Source organism: Polypterus senegalus, chromosome 6 (genome assembly GCF_016835505.1).
Source record: "Polypterus senegalus isolate Bchr_013 chromosome 6, ASM1683550v1, whole genome shotgun sequence".
Taxonomy (NCBI): Eukaryota; Metazoa; Chordata; class Cladistia; order Polypteriformes; family Polypteridae; genus Polypterus; species Polypterus senegalus.
In genome coordinates this window covers 149,161,924-149,177,355 of record NC_053159.1, presented here as the reverse complement: position 1 = coordinate 149,177,355, position 15,432 = coordinate 149,161,924, and the positions used below count along the sequence as shown (strand labels likewise).

General features: G+C 37.2%; 1 protein-coding gene across 1 annotated transcript in view; it reads right to left on the bottom strand.

Moving 5' to 3' along the window:
* The window catches only part of si:ch211-246m6.5 (von Willebrand factor D and EGF domain-containing protein), a 387,263-nt gene that overhangs the window by 98,312 nt on the left and 273,519 nt on the right, over positions 1-15,432 (bottom strand). Inside the window, exons 14-16 of the mRNA XM_039757371.1 lie at positions 9,451-9,612; positions 5,951-6,055; positions 4,787-4,901 (exon numbers count right to left, since the gene is read on the bottom strand). Of these exons, the coding sequence (XP_039613305.1) occupies positions 4,787-4,901; positions 5,951-6,055; positions 9,451-9,612 (382 nt within the window). The remainder of the gene's footprint in view (positions 1-4,786; positions 4,902-5,950; positions 6,056-9,450; positions 9,613-15,432) is intronic.

Sequence of the window (15,432 nt, the reverse complement as noted above, 5' to 3'; positions counted from 1 at the left end):
AACTGTGCATACATCAAAATTGGTAAGACGTCCACATTCAGCCAAAGGTTGAATAAATATCTGTAAACACAGGTGCTTAGCTTTTGGTCGATTTTGTCTCTATAAGTTTCAGCAATGAGTGTAGTACTGAATATGCTATACAAATATACAAATGTATAAAATGTAAAATTTTATTTTTTATATATGATCTTCAGCCACCTAGCCACAGGGGATGCACAAACCAGTGTGTTTCTTTGTGCTGGTTCCAAGCCCGGATAAATGGGGAGGGTTACGTCAGGAAGGGCATCCGGTGTAAAATTCTGCCAAGTTAATATGCGGACAATAATTTTGGATGATCTGCTGTGGCAACCCCTAACGGAAGCAGCCGTAAGAAGAAGAAGAAGAAGAAGATATATGATCTTCAGCAAAGACATGTAAGTATTACATTCTGAAATGGTCCACAGCTGATTTAGCATTAAATACAGAATACTCACCATCTTTAAGTTGTTTCTTACATACTCAAGTATCTTTTTCTTATCCTATCACTGTGAATAAATGAGCAATGAACAAAAAGCACTGGCCACCATACATTCTACAGATTACTATGTTTAACTTCTAGTTTTTTTACTAACAAAAAAACACAGAAAAAAATAGATGTCCTGAGATGAGCTTGTGTCACATCCAAGCTGGTTCTACCCAGTAACACCCAGGACTGCCTACACAACCCAGCCTCCCATTTAAGAATTTAAAAAGTTAACAAAATGGAGTTGATTTAAACTTACAGTTTAATATTATTAGACATTTTCAACCATTTTTCTCCATGACCCTGAAGGAGTCATCTAATCAATCCCTGCTTACATTAAAGAAATTTGTAAACAACTTACTATGTGTTGTGTTTCTAAAGTGTTGTTTATTGTAAAATGTTCTGCAACAAATTAATTTGAAAGTCGTGAACTGTATGATATTATAAAGTTCTAAAATCAATTGATGTGTTTCCACAATCAGACTGAAAAATGTTCTTTTTGAAGGGTGATATTCTGCTTTACCAATACTTCTTTTAAAATCGAGGGGTTCAAGTAAACAGCCTCTTAAAGATTAAAGAAAATGAAATCTCCAAAATAACAGAAAAAAACAATTAAATAATGAAGAGCTCTTATAAGGTGCCAGGATGAAAAAAGAAAAATGTCTGTATTACTACAGATATAGTATTGGTCTTCTTCTTAACTGTATCACATAATGGTAGCGTTGGGAAAACTAGTGATTTTCTGTGCTGCTTAGACTAAACATAGGCCTGTGCCTTAACCTTTTAATTCAATAAAGATCATAATCTAATACAAATACAATTCCAAAATCAGATAAAAATTAAAAATGAGTACCACCCTTTCTAAAATGTTCATTTTCCATTTGTGCTTGCATGAAGTTTCTTTGCAGCTTCTACTTCCTCATGTTGTAGAACTGCAACATGTCTGTGTGCAGAAGTATTCTGGATGGAAACTGGACGGCATATTGGTAGTTCTATGAAATGTTTATCAGATTCTACACACTACCACAACAATAAAGGCTGGTCTATGGTTTGGTTAATTAAAATGGTTGCCTAAAGCATGTCACTGTGGCAAAGGTACAAAAATATTGTACTGGACCATAACAAAGGCAATATGTAGAATCTAGTAAAGGCACACTGCACTATAACATGCCGTGAATACACTTGACTTGAGCATTCCTGGTTTTCATCCTCTTTTTCTGTACGTTTAGCATTTGTTTGCTCAGAGGTTGATGTGTTTGCTGCTTCCTGAGCAGCTCTGCTTTTCTCTACTCTAGCGCTCTGCTTCTTTTCTTTCTTTCGTCAGCATCTTTTCACATTAAAACTGATTAAGTCAGAGTTTGTGTTGCAATTACTTAGTACATTTTCTTAAATTTTTTCACTTAAGCTGGCATTAAGTCTTCAATCTGCCTCAAGAGTGATTTAAGATATGAAGAGGTAGGGGAAGTGATGGCGAAGGTGGTAGGGATGAGAATGATGCTGCTGCCGAGAGTTGATTCTACAATGAAATAAAATAAAAAGAGGAATAATCTTGAAGGTTAATCATCACCCCAAAAGTCGATAGTAGACGTCACGTAGTATACAGTATGTGTATGAAATTTCAGGTCAATAGTTTAAATGATTTGTGAGCTACAGGTGATTTAAAATCCTGGACAGAGAAACGGACAGCCACGGTAGCGTATTATATAAGAAGATTCACATCCCTTTAAATAGTGTAATGCCACTTTCTCTTTAAAGCTACACTTGCAGGGCAACATTATGTAAATGCCACATTGGAGATAACATCATAATGTTCTTGTTTTCATATTCATCATAACATATATATATATATATATATATAGTGATGGTAATTCCCCGATTTTCCATGGATTGATGCTGTGCACTAACGTCTTTTCTCTTCCTCCTCTGCAGACCTGAAGATTGACAGCTTTAACACTGATGACACAAGGTTTTGTGTCTAGCCACCTGAACCTTTCTGCCCGGAAGTAGTTAAAAGTGAAAGTATTGCCATCTTTGTCAGTCGCATCTTAAAAGACGTTTTCTTCAATGCTTCTTGTACAACGTGTTTTCTTTTTATTCAGTTATATAGGGTTTGCCTTCAAGTGCCCCTGTGCCTCTGTGTTTCTCTCTCTTACAATATATATATATATATACTCAGCAAAAAAAACGTCCTCTGACTTTCAACTGTTTTTACTTTCAGTAAACTTAATGTGTAAATATTTGTATGAACAGTAAAAGAGTCAACACCATAAGACGTAAACTAAAAATGTTTCACAATGTGTCCCTGAATGAAGGGAGGCTCAAAATCAAAAGAACCAGTCAGTATCTGGTGTGGCCACCAGCTGCTTGAAGTACTGCAGTGCATCTCCTCCTCATGGACTGGACCAGATTTGTCAGTTCTTGCTGTGAGATGTTACCCCACTCTTCCACCAAGGCACCTGCAAGTTCCTGGACATTTCTGGGGGGGATGGCCCTGCCCTCACCATGCGATCCAACAGGTCCCAGACGTGCTCAATGGGATTGAGATACGGGCTCTACCACTGCGAGGATGATCAAATGTCCTTCCTGTCTCCCTGTAGCGCTGTCTTAGGTGTCTCTCAGTGCGGACATGCCAATTTATTGCCCTAGCCACATCAGCAGTCCTCATGCCTCCCTGCAGCATGCCTAATGCACGTTCACACAGATGAGCAGGGACCCTGGGCATCTTTCTTTGGGTGTTTTTTACAGTCGGTAGACAAGTCTCTTTAGTGTCCTGCGCTTTTAGAACTGTGACCTTAAATGCCTACTTTCTGTAAGCTATTAAGGTCTTAACAACCATTCCACAGGTGCATGTTAATCAATTGATTATGGTTAATTGAACATGCATGGAAAACATTGTTTAAACCCTTTACAATGAAAATCTGTAAAGTTATTTGGATTTTTAAAACATTATTGTTGAAATACACAGTCCTGAAAAAGGGACATTTCTTTTTTTGCTGAGTATATATATTTTTATACTTTATGATTAACAACACTTCACACCACTATAATTAAGGACTGTATAACCTCAGAATGATTAGCATTTGCACTCATACAGATAGCAGAATAAAAGGAATAAACACTTCATCCTTATATTCAGAACTTAAAAATAATATGTCCCAAAAGATTACAACAAAAATAATTTCATCTACGTGTTTCTATTTTTTTATGTAGGAAACAAAGGGTTTTGTGGGAATATTTACATATAAAGTCATCAAGGTATAGCAATTTATTACTGATATGATGTCATAAGTTATATAGTATACCTTATAAGGTTGTAATTAAAGAAGCTTAAAGAGTGAGAGTAAGGCCACTTATTTGAAGGCTATTTCTAACACTGGTGGTTTCCATTTATGTTAATTAGTTTCAAACTGGTGCATTTAAACAAATCTATGCCTTTATGTATACGTCTCTTGATGCATGTTGGAGAACCTCCTCACAGGCTTTGTAATAAGGTAACAACCCACTTAGACAAGTGGGAGCGCTGTCACCAAAATTCTCCTCTCCTTCTCTCCCTAGAAACTGCCCAGTGAGGGCACTTAGTCCCAACCCTTGCAGTCCCCTTGCATCTTTCGTGACAACAGCGACCCACCTGTCAAGTAGATCCTGAATCTGCAGTCAAAGCCAAACCTGTGTGTTTACACTGAGCCTAAGAGCGAGAAACATGAATGCCAAGAGGCATTGTTTTTGTTCAACATTTTCAGTTAATTAAATGGGAAGATTCAGTTGGCGTCCAAACTTTGATTTTTGAATGACCTGTCATATCTGCACTTGGTCAGAGTGTACTAATTCTGTAATTTGTAAAATGTATATTTGTCTTAGCACTCTGCACCTCGGCAGAGAAAAGTGCTATACAAAAATAAACAGAATTGAACTGAATTTCTGTCTTAAAATAAATAAAACTCTTCTGCCTGCTTAAAGCTTTATTTTTCATTTGCTTTAGTTATTGCTTTATTCAATTGTTCTTGGTATAGGCTTATCGTTGAATGCCAGCACCATAAATGGGTGCTTAGAGTATGGTACTATACTAATTTCTAACATCATGAACTTATTTATGGGAATCTTGAATTTATCATTATCTGTTTTTCTTACATGAGTGCATATTAAAATAATATGAATGTCTGCTAAATCAGGGTATTCATTTTGTGTGCCCTTAATCTAAATTATGACCATAAGTACCACTGTCCAATATACAATCATATCCTTCCAAACTAAATATTTATTAAACCAATTAAAAAGACATCTTACTTTCATTTACAGACCAAGTAAATTTTGAAATGCCAGGTTTACAAAGAAGACATGGACTTGTTGGATTGGGGTCCTCTTCTGCATAGCACATTCCGTCTATATTGCAAGTCTTTTCCTACAAGTGAACACAGTCATAATTGAAAAGAAAAATTCTTTACATCAAATATCAAATGTAAGAAATAAAATAAAAAAGAATAGCTTTAAAACACTAATGAAATTCCCCTTTCATGAGATTCTGAAAGCTTGCATATCTGTATTTATCATTGGAAGTTTCTAAAAATAAGAGTGCATGCTTTTACTGACTTATTTCTTGCACAGGTAGTTTTGAGATTGCGTGCCCAAATGTTTAGTATTTCGAAAGTCACATATTTCCCATCAGGATTTCTAAGCCATTTTAAATAGAGGACTTATGTTGATTTCTATGATTTTGATATATCGTGAAGGTTATAAAAATGCTCAGTAAAGTGTTAACACTTGCACTCTGGACTGTACACAAGCTGTTTTTTTATTTATTTATTTTTTCCACTTAAGAAAAATCAAATGTGCATGTAGTTTCTTAACCCATATGGGTGAGGAAAAAGCAGTTAAAGATTCTCAGAGCTTTTATTAGACTATTTGCACAGATTTTCACACAAAAATCCTGTTTTGACAGCATCGTGGCTCTGACTCAAATATAGATCAATAAGCAGATTTTTAAAAGCTATTTAACAGAACAGTTGGCTTTTCCGTTTAATGCTCCCTATTCTCTCTTTTTTAAACCTATTTAGAATGGGACCAAAAGCACATATAAACAAGAGCTGCACTGTTTGAATGCAACAAATCTAAAAATAACCAAACAATTCTGCACTTTCATTTAACGTATCCATACCCCTCAACTAAAGTATTTAAGATTAATCTCTCTGTGCCAAAGTACTGAACATCACAGTTCTGTGGCATTTTATGACAGTAAATTGAGAGTGAAGGACAACAAAAATCAGCTTGTGATGTGTACAGTAAATGAAGTATCATTTCCCAGATGACAGAGTCTACTTATTGGAAAAAGTGACATTTTCTTCCTGTATATTATATAGCAGGTAATTAGGTGCAATAAGACCACAAATAGCATTAATCAAGAATAAATGCCAAAAAGATATGATGAATTAATTTGCTATAATTTTAAATTACCTTTAACTTACAGAGTCCACTCGATGAAGATCCACAAACCTGGCATACACCATCATAAAAGGTTGCCACTTTGGATTCACTGTACAGTAAGCCATCATTAGTTATCTAAAAAGACAAAGCCCAAGTGGTATTTTTTAAATGTATATTTGGATGTTGTCTGCAAATTTTAGATTGCATGGTTAATTTGTCTGAAACTGGATCCTGTCCAAAAACAAGCAAAGCCCCCTGTGAGTTGATTGGGGCAAGTTAACAAATTACTACACACTAAAAAATGGAAAGCAATCATTAATAATAAAGGCAACCTGTGACATAACCGGCATTTAAGAGAGTTAGACAGATTTGAAAAAATTAAGTTAACTGGGCTGAGAACTGCAAAATCATAAAAGTATTCAATATATTATAAGCCCTTTTGGTTAAAATGTGCAGAAACAGCTGACTCATGAGAAAAAAATAAAAGTTTTATCATGTTACAACAAATCAGTGTATAAAAGCAGTACCAAAATGTTGATATAAATTAACAGAGGGCAAATTGTCAAAACGGGTTATATGTGAATCCTGCTATTAGATTGGTGAAAGGTTCACATTCATTTTGAAACTTTGTGTTTCTTCTAAAATGTATGGGATAATATCACCAATATTGACAAGCTAAGAGATGACAAAATAAAAAGAGTAACATGGAGAGTGTATAGTGTGTGTGCGTGTGTGTGTGGTATACCAGGAAATGCATTTTCTGTTTTAAAGGAATGTGCATTGATTAATTGGTAATTTAGGAGAAGTTAATTGTGGGTCACCTATTATTATATTACACATCATTTACATCTCTTTTGAGAGCAGTGCATGTGCTCCTGAAGGTAATCGAGAAACATTCTCTATTACATTACAATTTAGCAGTCTGATAAGTATTAGAACCCCAGAGAGCAAAGTCATTTAAAGAAACCATCATATCCTCAGCAATAAGGTAAGGTGAGTTAGACTACAGAGTCAAATAGGTGGGGGTCTGCTGACTATTAGGTGTATATTAAATCTTTAGAAGGCTTCTGGAGACAAATAGCCATTCAGCAATATCCCACCGTGTCAATTTCTGTTCATCTAACTAGTAAAAAAAAAAGCCAAGATTTAAAGAACCCACATTACTGTTACACTGCATAGTAAGTTCCATCCATCCATCCACTATATCTTAACTACAGGGTAACGGGGGTCTGCTGGAGCCAATCCCAGCCAACACAGGGAGCAATGCAGGAAACAAACCCCAGGCAGGGCGCTAGCCCACCGCAGTGCATAGTAAGTTATTCCATGTATTTGTAGTTGCCTGTATAAATAAATACTTTCCTAAATTTGAAATTCACCTTTTAAAAATGCTTTTTAATATTAGTGCTAAATTTAATTTTAGCCATTTTCTATTTGCACCCTCATATCCTAGTTGAAGAACTTCTTTTAAATTAATGGTTGGCATCCGTATAATTGCATAGCCTAGATGCTTGTCTCTGGACATTTCTTTAGTGTTGATAAGTCTTTTACGTATATACTATACAGTATATGGAAATCAAAACTGCATAATCAAGGTGAGTCCTCAAAAGCTCTTTGCACAGCACATGGCATGACATCTCTTGATTGGTATTTCACAGGCCATACTATGTAACTCGACATTCTATTAATCTTCCTGTAAACTTTTATGGTTATGAATTATGGTTACTTCACTATGACTCAAAAAAGTTTTGTCAAAAGGTATACTTTCATGATGCCAACCCTCCTCTCCCATTATGTAGCTGTATCTAATATTTTTACTTCCTTTGTACAAAATCTTATATTTATTTTCTTCCTTTGTCACTTATCCACCCACTTACTAATGCATGAAACTACTGGTGAAAATGAGGTTTTCTCACACTAAAAAAATTAATTAAAAAGAAGATCAGGGACACAATGTTTCGGCTACGTAGCCCTTGAGTTTTCTTTACATTTTGTACAAATGATATCTGAGTGTCTTATATAATAAACGGATTTAAAACTTTGAAGTTGCCTACATCCTGTGTTGCAACATGGCCAGTTACACTATGTGATTAAAGGTTTGTGGACACCAGACAATCACATCTACATGAGCTTGATGGATATCCCATTCCAAAACCATGGGTATTAGTATGGAGTTAACCACCCCCCTTTTTTCCAGCTATAACAATCTCCATTCTTCTACGAAGGATTTCCAGAAGATTTTTTTGGGGTTCTGTCATTCTTTCAATTTATGCTCATTCAGCTAGAAGAGTATTTGTTAGGTCAGGTAGTGATGTTGGATGAGGTTCTGGCTCACAGTTGGTGCTCCAGTTCATTCAAAAGGTTTTTAATAGGGCTGAGGTCAGGGCTCTGCGCAGACCACTCAAGTTCCTTCACACCAAACTCATCAAACCATGTCTGTACGGATCTAGCTTTGTGAACAGGGGCACAGCCAAGATGGAACAATAAAGGGCATTCCCCAAACTGTTGCCACAAAATTTACCAAGATGTCTCTGTATGCTGTAGCATTAACAGTTCCTAGTGCAACTTTGGCTCAATGGTTGTAAGTGCATGCAGCTACAATGTGTGACAGATAGGGGGCGCTCTCACTCCCTTCAACCCCTGTCCACGACTCCAGACACCAGATAAAAGTCCACAAGTTGACTTTATTAAATTGCCACAGTGCACAAAGCACCCTCTCCTCCACAATACTCATACAATAAACAATACACAATCAATAACCAATCCTCCAGCTCCCAGACGCGTTGCCACCCTTCCACCCAGCTCACCTCGCCGTCTGGGAGCTCCCATAGTCCTTTTATATCTTCTGACCTGGAAGTGTACCCAATCCCCAGTCCATGTGACTCTTAATCACTTCCGGATCAGGTACAAGTTCTTTTCTTCACCCCGGAAGCATGTCATTCCTCTTGTCCACGTATGCTTCCGGGGCATAGGGAAAATAGCCATTATTCCTCCCTGTAGTGTCCCCTAGTGGCCCCCATGGCATTCAGCAGGGTTGTGTATAAAAACTACATTGTCCATGATGCCCTGCTGGTCTTCTGGGGACCTCCATACTGCAAGGAGGGTTCCACCCGGCGGCTTGGGGTTATTGGCCGGGATAAACAGCCAGCCATCCACCACAAAAGATATGCAGCCTCAGAATCATTAATGAGGAAATTGGATGGCTGTGTTTGCACATCAGGGCACAGTCGACAAGACTGGTTTCCTTATTGGCGTTCAGAACAGAAATTTTACATATTGACTTGTGGCAAACACTCTCATTTAAAATTGCTTAGCCCTTCAGTACGATCGATTTTACTGCCAGTGTTTGCCAATGGATCATTGCATGGCTCTGTGCTAGATTTTATGCACCTGTTAACAACAGGAGTGGCTCAAACACCCACACTCAGTAATCAGGTGGGGTGTCCAGATAACGTTTGACCATACAGTGTATTCTTATAGAATTTCAAAGCATACCCAGGAAGTAAAGTATCTTAATTTATAATAAAACTTACTTTTATTTCCCATTTTGCATATGGCTTTTCATCCATCATGAAGCCAACTGTTTCACTGGATATGCTATGCAGAGGAGGAACTTCACAGTCTATAACCTTAGAACTTAGGAATGTAGCCTTAGTGATGTGTTCTTCCCCCGTTATCCACTTCCCATTTATGTACTGTGAACAAAAAAGAAAATTTTAAAGAGACAAAAGAAGCCAGGGCAGTTTAGCACACTTTAAAATCACAACTGAATGGAAGTGATCAGTTAATATTCTGTAGCTGTTTAGATATGTCTGTTCTCAGCACATGTAACAATAAAGTTCATGCCTCTTCAAAATGTATATAAGAAATGACAGTAAACATAAATTGTATTACAGCTGTTAATATTTCTTAACCATTTAAAGGATAAAATGTACTTGTAAAATCCACATTTTCTGAATGTTGTGAACTCGATGTTTTTTGTACATTTTGACCTTTTATTAATTTATTCATTTTTAGACACGTTTATTTCAACACAGGATTTTGGAGGAGAGGAACCAGTTTTGAATGGGATGTCAGTCCATCACAGGTTACATACAAATACACTCAAAGAAGCAAACACTCTCAATTTTGTTAGGACACAAGACACACACCAGTCAGCTGTGCTAGAAAATTACTGAGGTGTGGATGACAACTGGAGTGTGTGGAGAATCATAGACACATGGAATACTTTAAGAGGTAGTGTGGTAGAGAGTAGGGCTTTGAGGACCTTTAAAGCTCAATTTGATATTATTTTTGGAGAATTTAGGTGAATAGGAACTATCGAGCACTGTAAGGCTGAATGGACTGTTCTTGTTAATTTGTTTAATGTTCTAAAGTTCTAAATCCTACACAGACATTTAAAGATCGTACAAACTCAACACAGAAACATCCTGCTAATACTATGAACTAATAAGTCTGCAGGTGAGAGGCAGCAACACCATTCGCTGTGCCTCCATGCAACTTGTTAACAAATACATCTATCGATCTATTCATTTTCTAACTTTCTCATCCACTTCATGGTCAATGGCACCCTGTGCCTTTACTACAAGTACTGTTGACAAGATAGGATAGACTCTGGATATAAGGTTCACTCACATTCACATTTAAAGTACAATATACACTTACTAGTTTAACTCTGCCACTTACCCTAACATGCATGTCTTTACAACAGGAGATTAAAAAGGAAAGGAAGGAAAATCCACACCCTGGCGTAATGTTAGAAAATCCACACTCTGGTGTAAAGTCCACATAAGTAAAAGTCAAACCCTGGGGTCTGCGGCACTGTGCTGCCCATAATATGCTTATTGTATATTTTTGCAAAGGTTTTTGTACTTAGATAAGAATTGCATTACTTAGGTATTCTTATAAATGAAAAATGTCAATGACTCTTAGGTATTTTCAGTCCACAGTGCTGCTGTGTTATTTGGCTGTATGTATTTTTACTGATAAGAACTGTTCCCACAATGCACATAAATGGTTTATAGTACTACAAGTGTGCTTCACTGCAAACAGTTTTCTAAGTAATATAAAGCACACCTCACTATAGACTTCCACTGCTGTCAGAAGCATATGTTAGTTTATTAACATTGAAGCTGCTGGTTTTGGATACAGATTTTTATTTATGAGCCCCAATAAAAGGCAAAGTTATCTTCAGTACAGAATTACACAAAAGTGTCAATAAAAGAGCTGATCAGGGGTCTTCCGCCACCATCATGAATGAGGTATATGTGCCTTATTGAAAGGTTAAGACAGTGAACAGTAAAGCAGACTGAACATCTAGTAATAGCAGGTTGTAAAGCAATGATTGTCACATCTTGATTTGCTTTTGCTTTGGCACATAAGATTATTTAATATTAATATTTTGAACATTATAATATTAAAGTTAACCACCTGCTTCGCTGGCTTGCATTTCATTTTACTCTCCCACTGGAGATTATGTGCATTAGTTAAATCAGCGGGTGAGATGGATGCACCAATAGAATTGTTCCAGCAGCTCAATACAGAGAAAAATGTTGGCTGCATAAAGTTGATATGGTAGTATGATACAAAATAAAGTGTGGTCTGTAAAGAATTGATACAATAGCAAGATATAGTGTGGGATGTCTAATCCCAAGTGATGTTAAAAGTCAGAGTAAAAGAGAATTAGACGTTATGCCAATGGCCAACATTAAAAGAGAAGGTATATTTTTTGAGGAGTGGTGTCCCCCAATTCCTTTCCAAGTTAAAACACACTCAGAAAGACAGAGCAACAGGCTCATAGAAGGGCAAAGTTAAAAGCTGATATGGGCTCTGGATTTAGGGGATTTAGGAGTGCAATGGACCCTTAAAATCACTCATCTGCAAATGTGCAGACTGTTGAGATACCACAATATCTATTTAGGATGGATAACCCAGCAGTTCAACTTAAACATTCTATTTCAGACATTTTCTTTATTTATTTGTCAATATGTAAATTGTTTTTATCTATAGTTTTCTTTTCCAGATGGATGGCTCTAGCACAGGGGTCCTCAATCCCAGTCCTGGAGAGCCACAGTGGCTGCAGGTTTTTGTTCTGACCTGGTTGCTTAATTAGAAAGCAATTCTTGCCAATAAAGCACTAACAAGTTATGAAATTAAATTAACTCTGCTATGTCAGGTCATTCTCATATCCTAGATTTTCTTTCCCTTTCTATCATGCAAATGATTTGAAGGCTAAAATGGACGAGTAATTCTCAGTCCTTCACTTTTTTCTCTTCATTTTTCTTCCAAGTATTTAATTAAACCCAATAGTGCAGATAAATACACACAGGTGTAAATGTAAATAAGCTAAATGGAGAAATGCTGCTCTCTCTTGTCATTTGCATGTTATTGTTAATAAGGAGCAATTAAAATAGCTGTTTAAGACAAAATTAAGCAATAAGGGCTCAAAATCACTAAAGTGAAGCAGAAGTGTTACTTTAGCAATAAGTGCTTTTTATTAAGCAACTGGGTTGGAGCAAAAACCTGCAGCCACTGCGGCTCTCCAGGACCGTGATTGAGGACCCCTGCTCTAGCATCATATACAGTATACACATACATGCACATAATATCCTCTCTGTAAAGACAAATTATGAAAATCACCAATAATTGATCATTTCTCCATATCTTCCCTTCTCCCATTGCTTCAAACTGTGTGCTTTCATTCATGCCCTTTTCATTTTCTTTTGCTCTTTGTTTACTAAATGCCTCAACATGCTAAAAAGATAATTGCTCGTTTATAAATGTATGCAAAAGATGTTAATTAAAATGTTGCCTTCAGTTACTTGTTTTAAAAGTGAATTTCATAATTTAGCATATTAATGAAAGCAGTGCCAGGTTGTCTGAATGTTTATGACAGTAAATGACATTTACATTAAACTAGTTCTGACCCTAAACTACTCAAATGCTTGAAACATAACAGTAATACATTAACTTTTATTATTAGATGTGACGTCAGGTGGAGCTGCGTCCCCATTATCACCATGTTAAACAAATACACTTAATTTCTTATTTAATTTTGAAAAGAAAAGTGTGCCTGTTGGACAGAGGCATTACTGATAGAGTGGAGTGAACTATTGCTTGCAGTTCTACAATTCATTTTCATACTTATTACGAAAAGTGTTCAGAATTATTGATGTAACTACCAGTTAATTAACCTAATTCTGAAAATAACTATCTCTTTTTATTCTTTACATCAGTAGTGGTTAAACGTAACGGCACAACGGGGTAGGATGTGACCAGTGAGTATAACTGGTCTTCTTAAGTTCTATTCCTGACATCAATGGGCACTACTTTTTAGTTATAATTTCAGAGTGTCTGACTGGTGGTGCTGTAGTTTAAAAAATAAAATAGTAACTTCACAATAAGGGGAGGTTATATGACATTTGTTAACCACAATGAAATGTGGATTATCAACTTTTTTCAGTTGCATATGAATTAGGTGGATTTATTGTTAATGATTAGCTGGTAGTGAGACTCGCAATTTACCAGTCAGCCTTCAACCCCTACCTCAGATATGGTCATCAGCTTTAGGCATTGACCAGAATATTAAAATGACAAATACAAAAGGCAAAATATAGATTCTTATGAAGTTTTGTTGTGTATTTATTGGTGGTGTCTCAAATGTGAGACATAAACAAAGCACAGTTGACTGACAGGAAACTCAGATGCTTATGTAGGAAGATTACATTTCTCAGATGGATTGGAAGTTCCAAAAAATTCTAGAAAGGTTTGCTGCTACAGAGAATGAGGAAGTCTCATTGTTCCAGGTCAGTCTCTTATTATCGCAGAACAGTAAGTGAGAAGATGACCAATACGACTAATTCTCAAAGACGAGAAAAGTTTTCATTGCCCTAATGTACAACATCGATTACTCAGGACCATGGGTATGAATATGAATTTGATTTTATAAACTGCAGTAATAAATGGTTCATTTTTAATAGTTCCAGCTGCACTTAGCTGATGATGATCAAAACAGAATAAAAAACGGTCATACATTAACATGGTACTCTAGTAAATATGCATTTCTCACGAACTTCCATCCATCCATCCATTTTCTAACCCGCTGAATCCGAATACAGGGTCACGGGGGTCTGCCGGAGCCAATCCCAGCCAACACAGGGCACAAGGCAGGAACCAATCCTGGCCAGGGTGCCAACCCACCACAGGACACACACAAACACACCCACACACCAAGCACACACTAGGGCCAATTTAGAATCGCCAATCCACCTAACCTGCATGTCTTTGGATTGTGGGAGGAAACCGGCGCCGGAGGAAACCCACAGACACGGGAGAACATGCAAACTCCACACAGGGAGGACCCGGGAAGCGAACCCGGGTCTCCTAACTGCGAGGCAGCAGCGCTACCACTGCGCCACCGTGCCGCCCTTCTCACGAACTTTCCTCTATAAAATATACTCAGCAAAAAAAGAAACGTTCCTTTTTCAGGACTGTGTATTTCATAATGTTTTAAAAATCCAAATAACTTTACAGATCTTCATTGTAAAGGGTTTAAACAATGTTTTCCATGCATGTTCAATTAACCATAATCAATTAATTAACATGCACCTGTGGACTGGTCGTTAAGACCTTAACAGCTTACAGAAAGTAGGCATTTAAGGTCACAGTTCTAAAAACGCAGGACACTAAAGAGACTTGTCTACCGACTGTGAAAAACATCCAAAGAAAGATGCCCAGGGTCCCTGCTCATCTTCGTGAACGTGCATTAGGCATGCTGCAGGGAGGCATGAGGACTGCTGATGTGGCTAGGGCAATAAATTGCCATGTCCGCACTGTGAGATGCCTAAGACAGCGCTACAGGGAGACAGGAAGGACAGCTGATCATCCTCGCAGTGGAAGACCACGTTTAACAACACCTGCACAGGATCGGTACATCCAAATATCACACCTGCGTGACAGGTACAGGATGGCCACAACAACTGCCCGAGTCACACCAGGAACACACAATCCCTCCATCAGTGCTCAGACTGTCCGCAATAGGCTGAGAGAGGCTGGACTGAGGGCTTGTAGGCCTGTTGTAAGGCAGGTCCTTACCAGACATCACCAGCAACAATGCCGCCTATGGGCACAAACCCACCTTCGCTGGACCAGACATTTACAGTAGGTGTTTCAAGTAACTAGTACAAAACAATTTCAAGCTATATGTAAAGTACATTTGCAGTATGTATATTCCTAAGTATATGCTACATAATGCTTCTTCAAAAAATTGTTTTTGTGTTGAATGTTATATTTTATATGTAATTGTAACTATATACTGTTTATAAATGGGTACATTTACATATACACTGTAGTTAAGAGTATTCTATTTGGCATATAATTGAATTGGGTGGCACAGTGGCTTGTGCTATTTGAAACTTGTCTGTCCACATGAATTACCTTACCAAACTATTGTTTCCTTCAGCATTCTAAAACAAGTGCAGGTTAATTTAACTGGTGGTTGTAAATGAGCCTTTTAG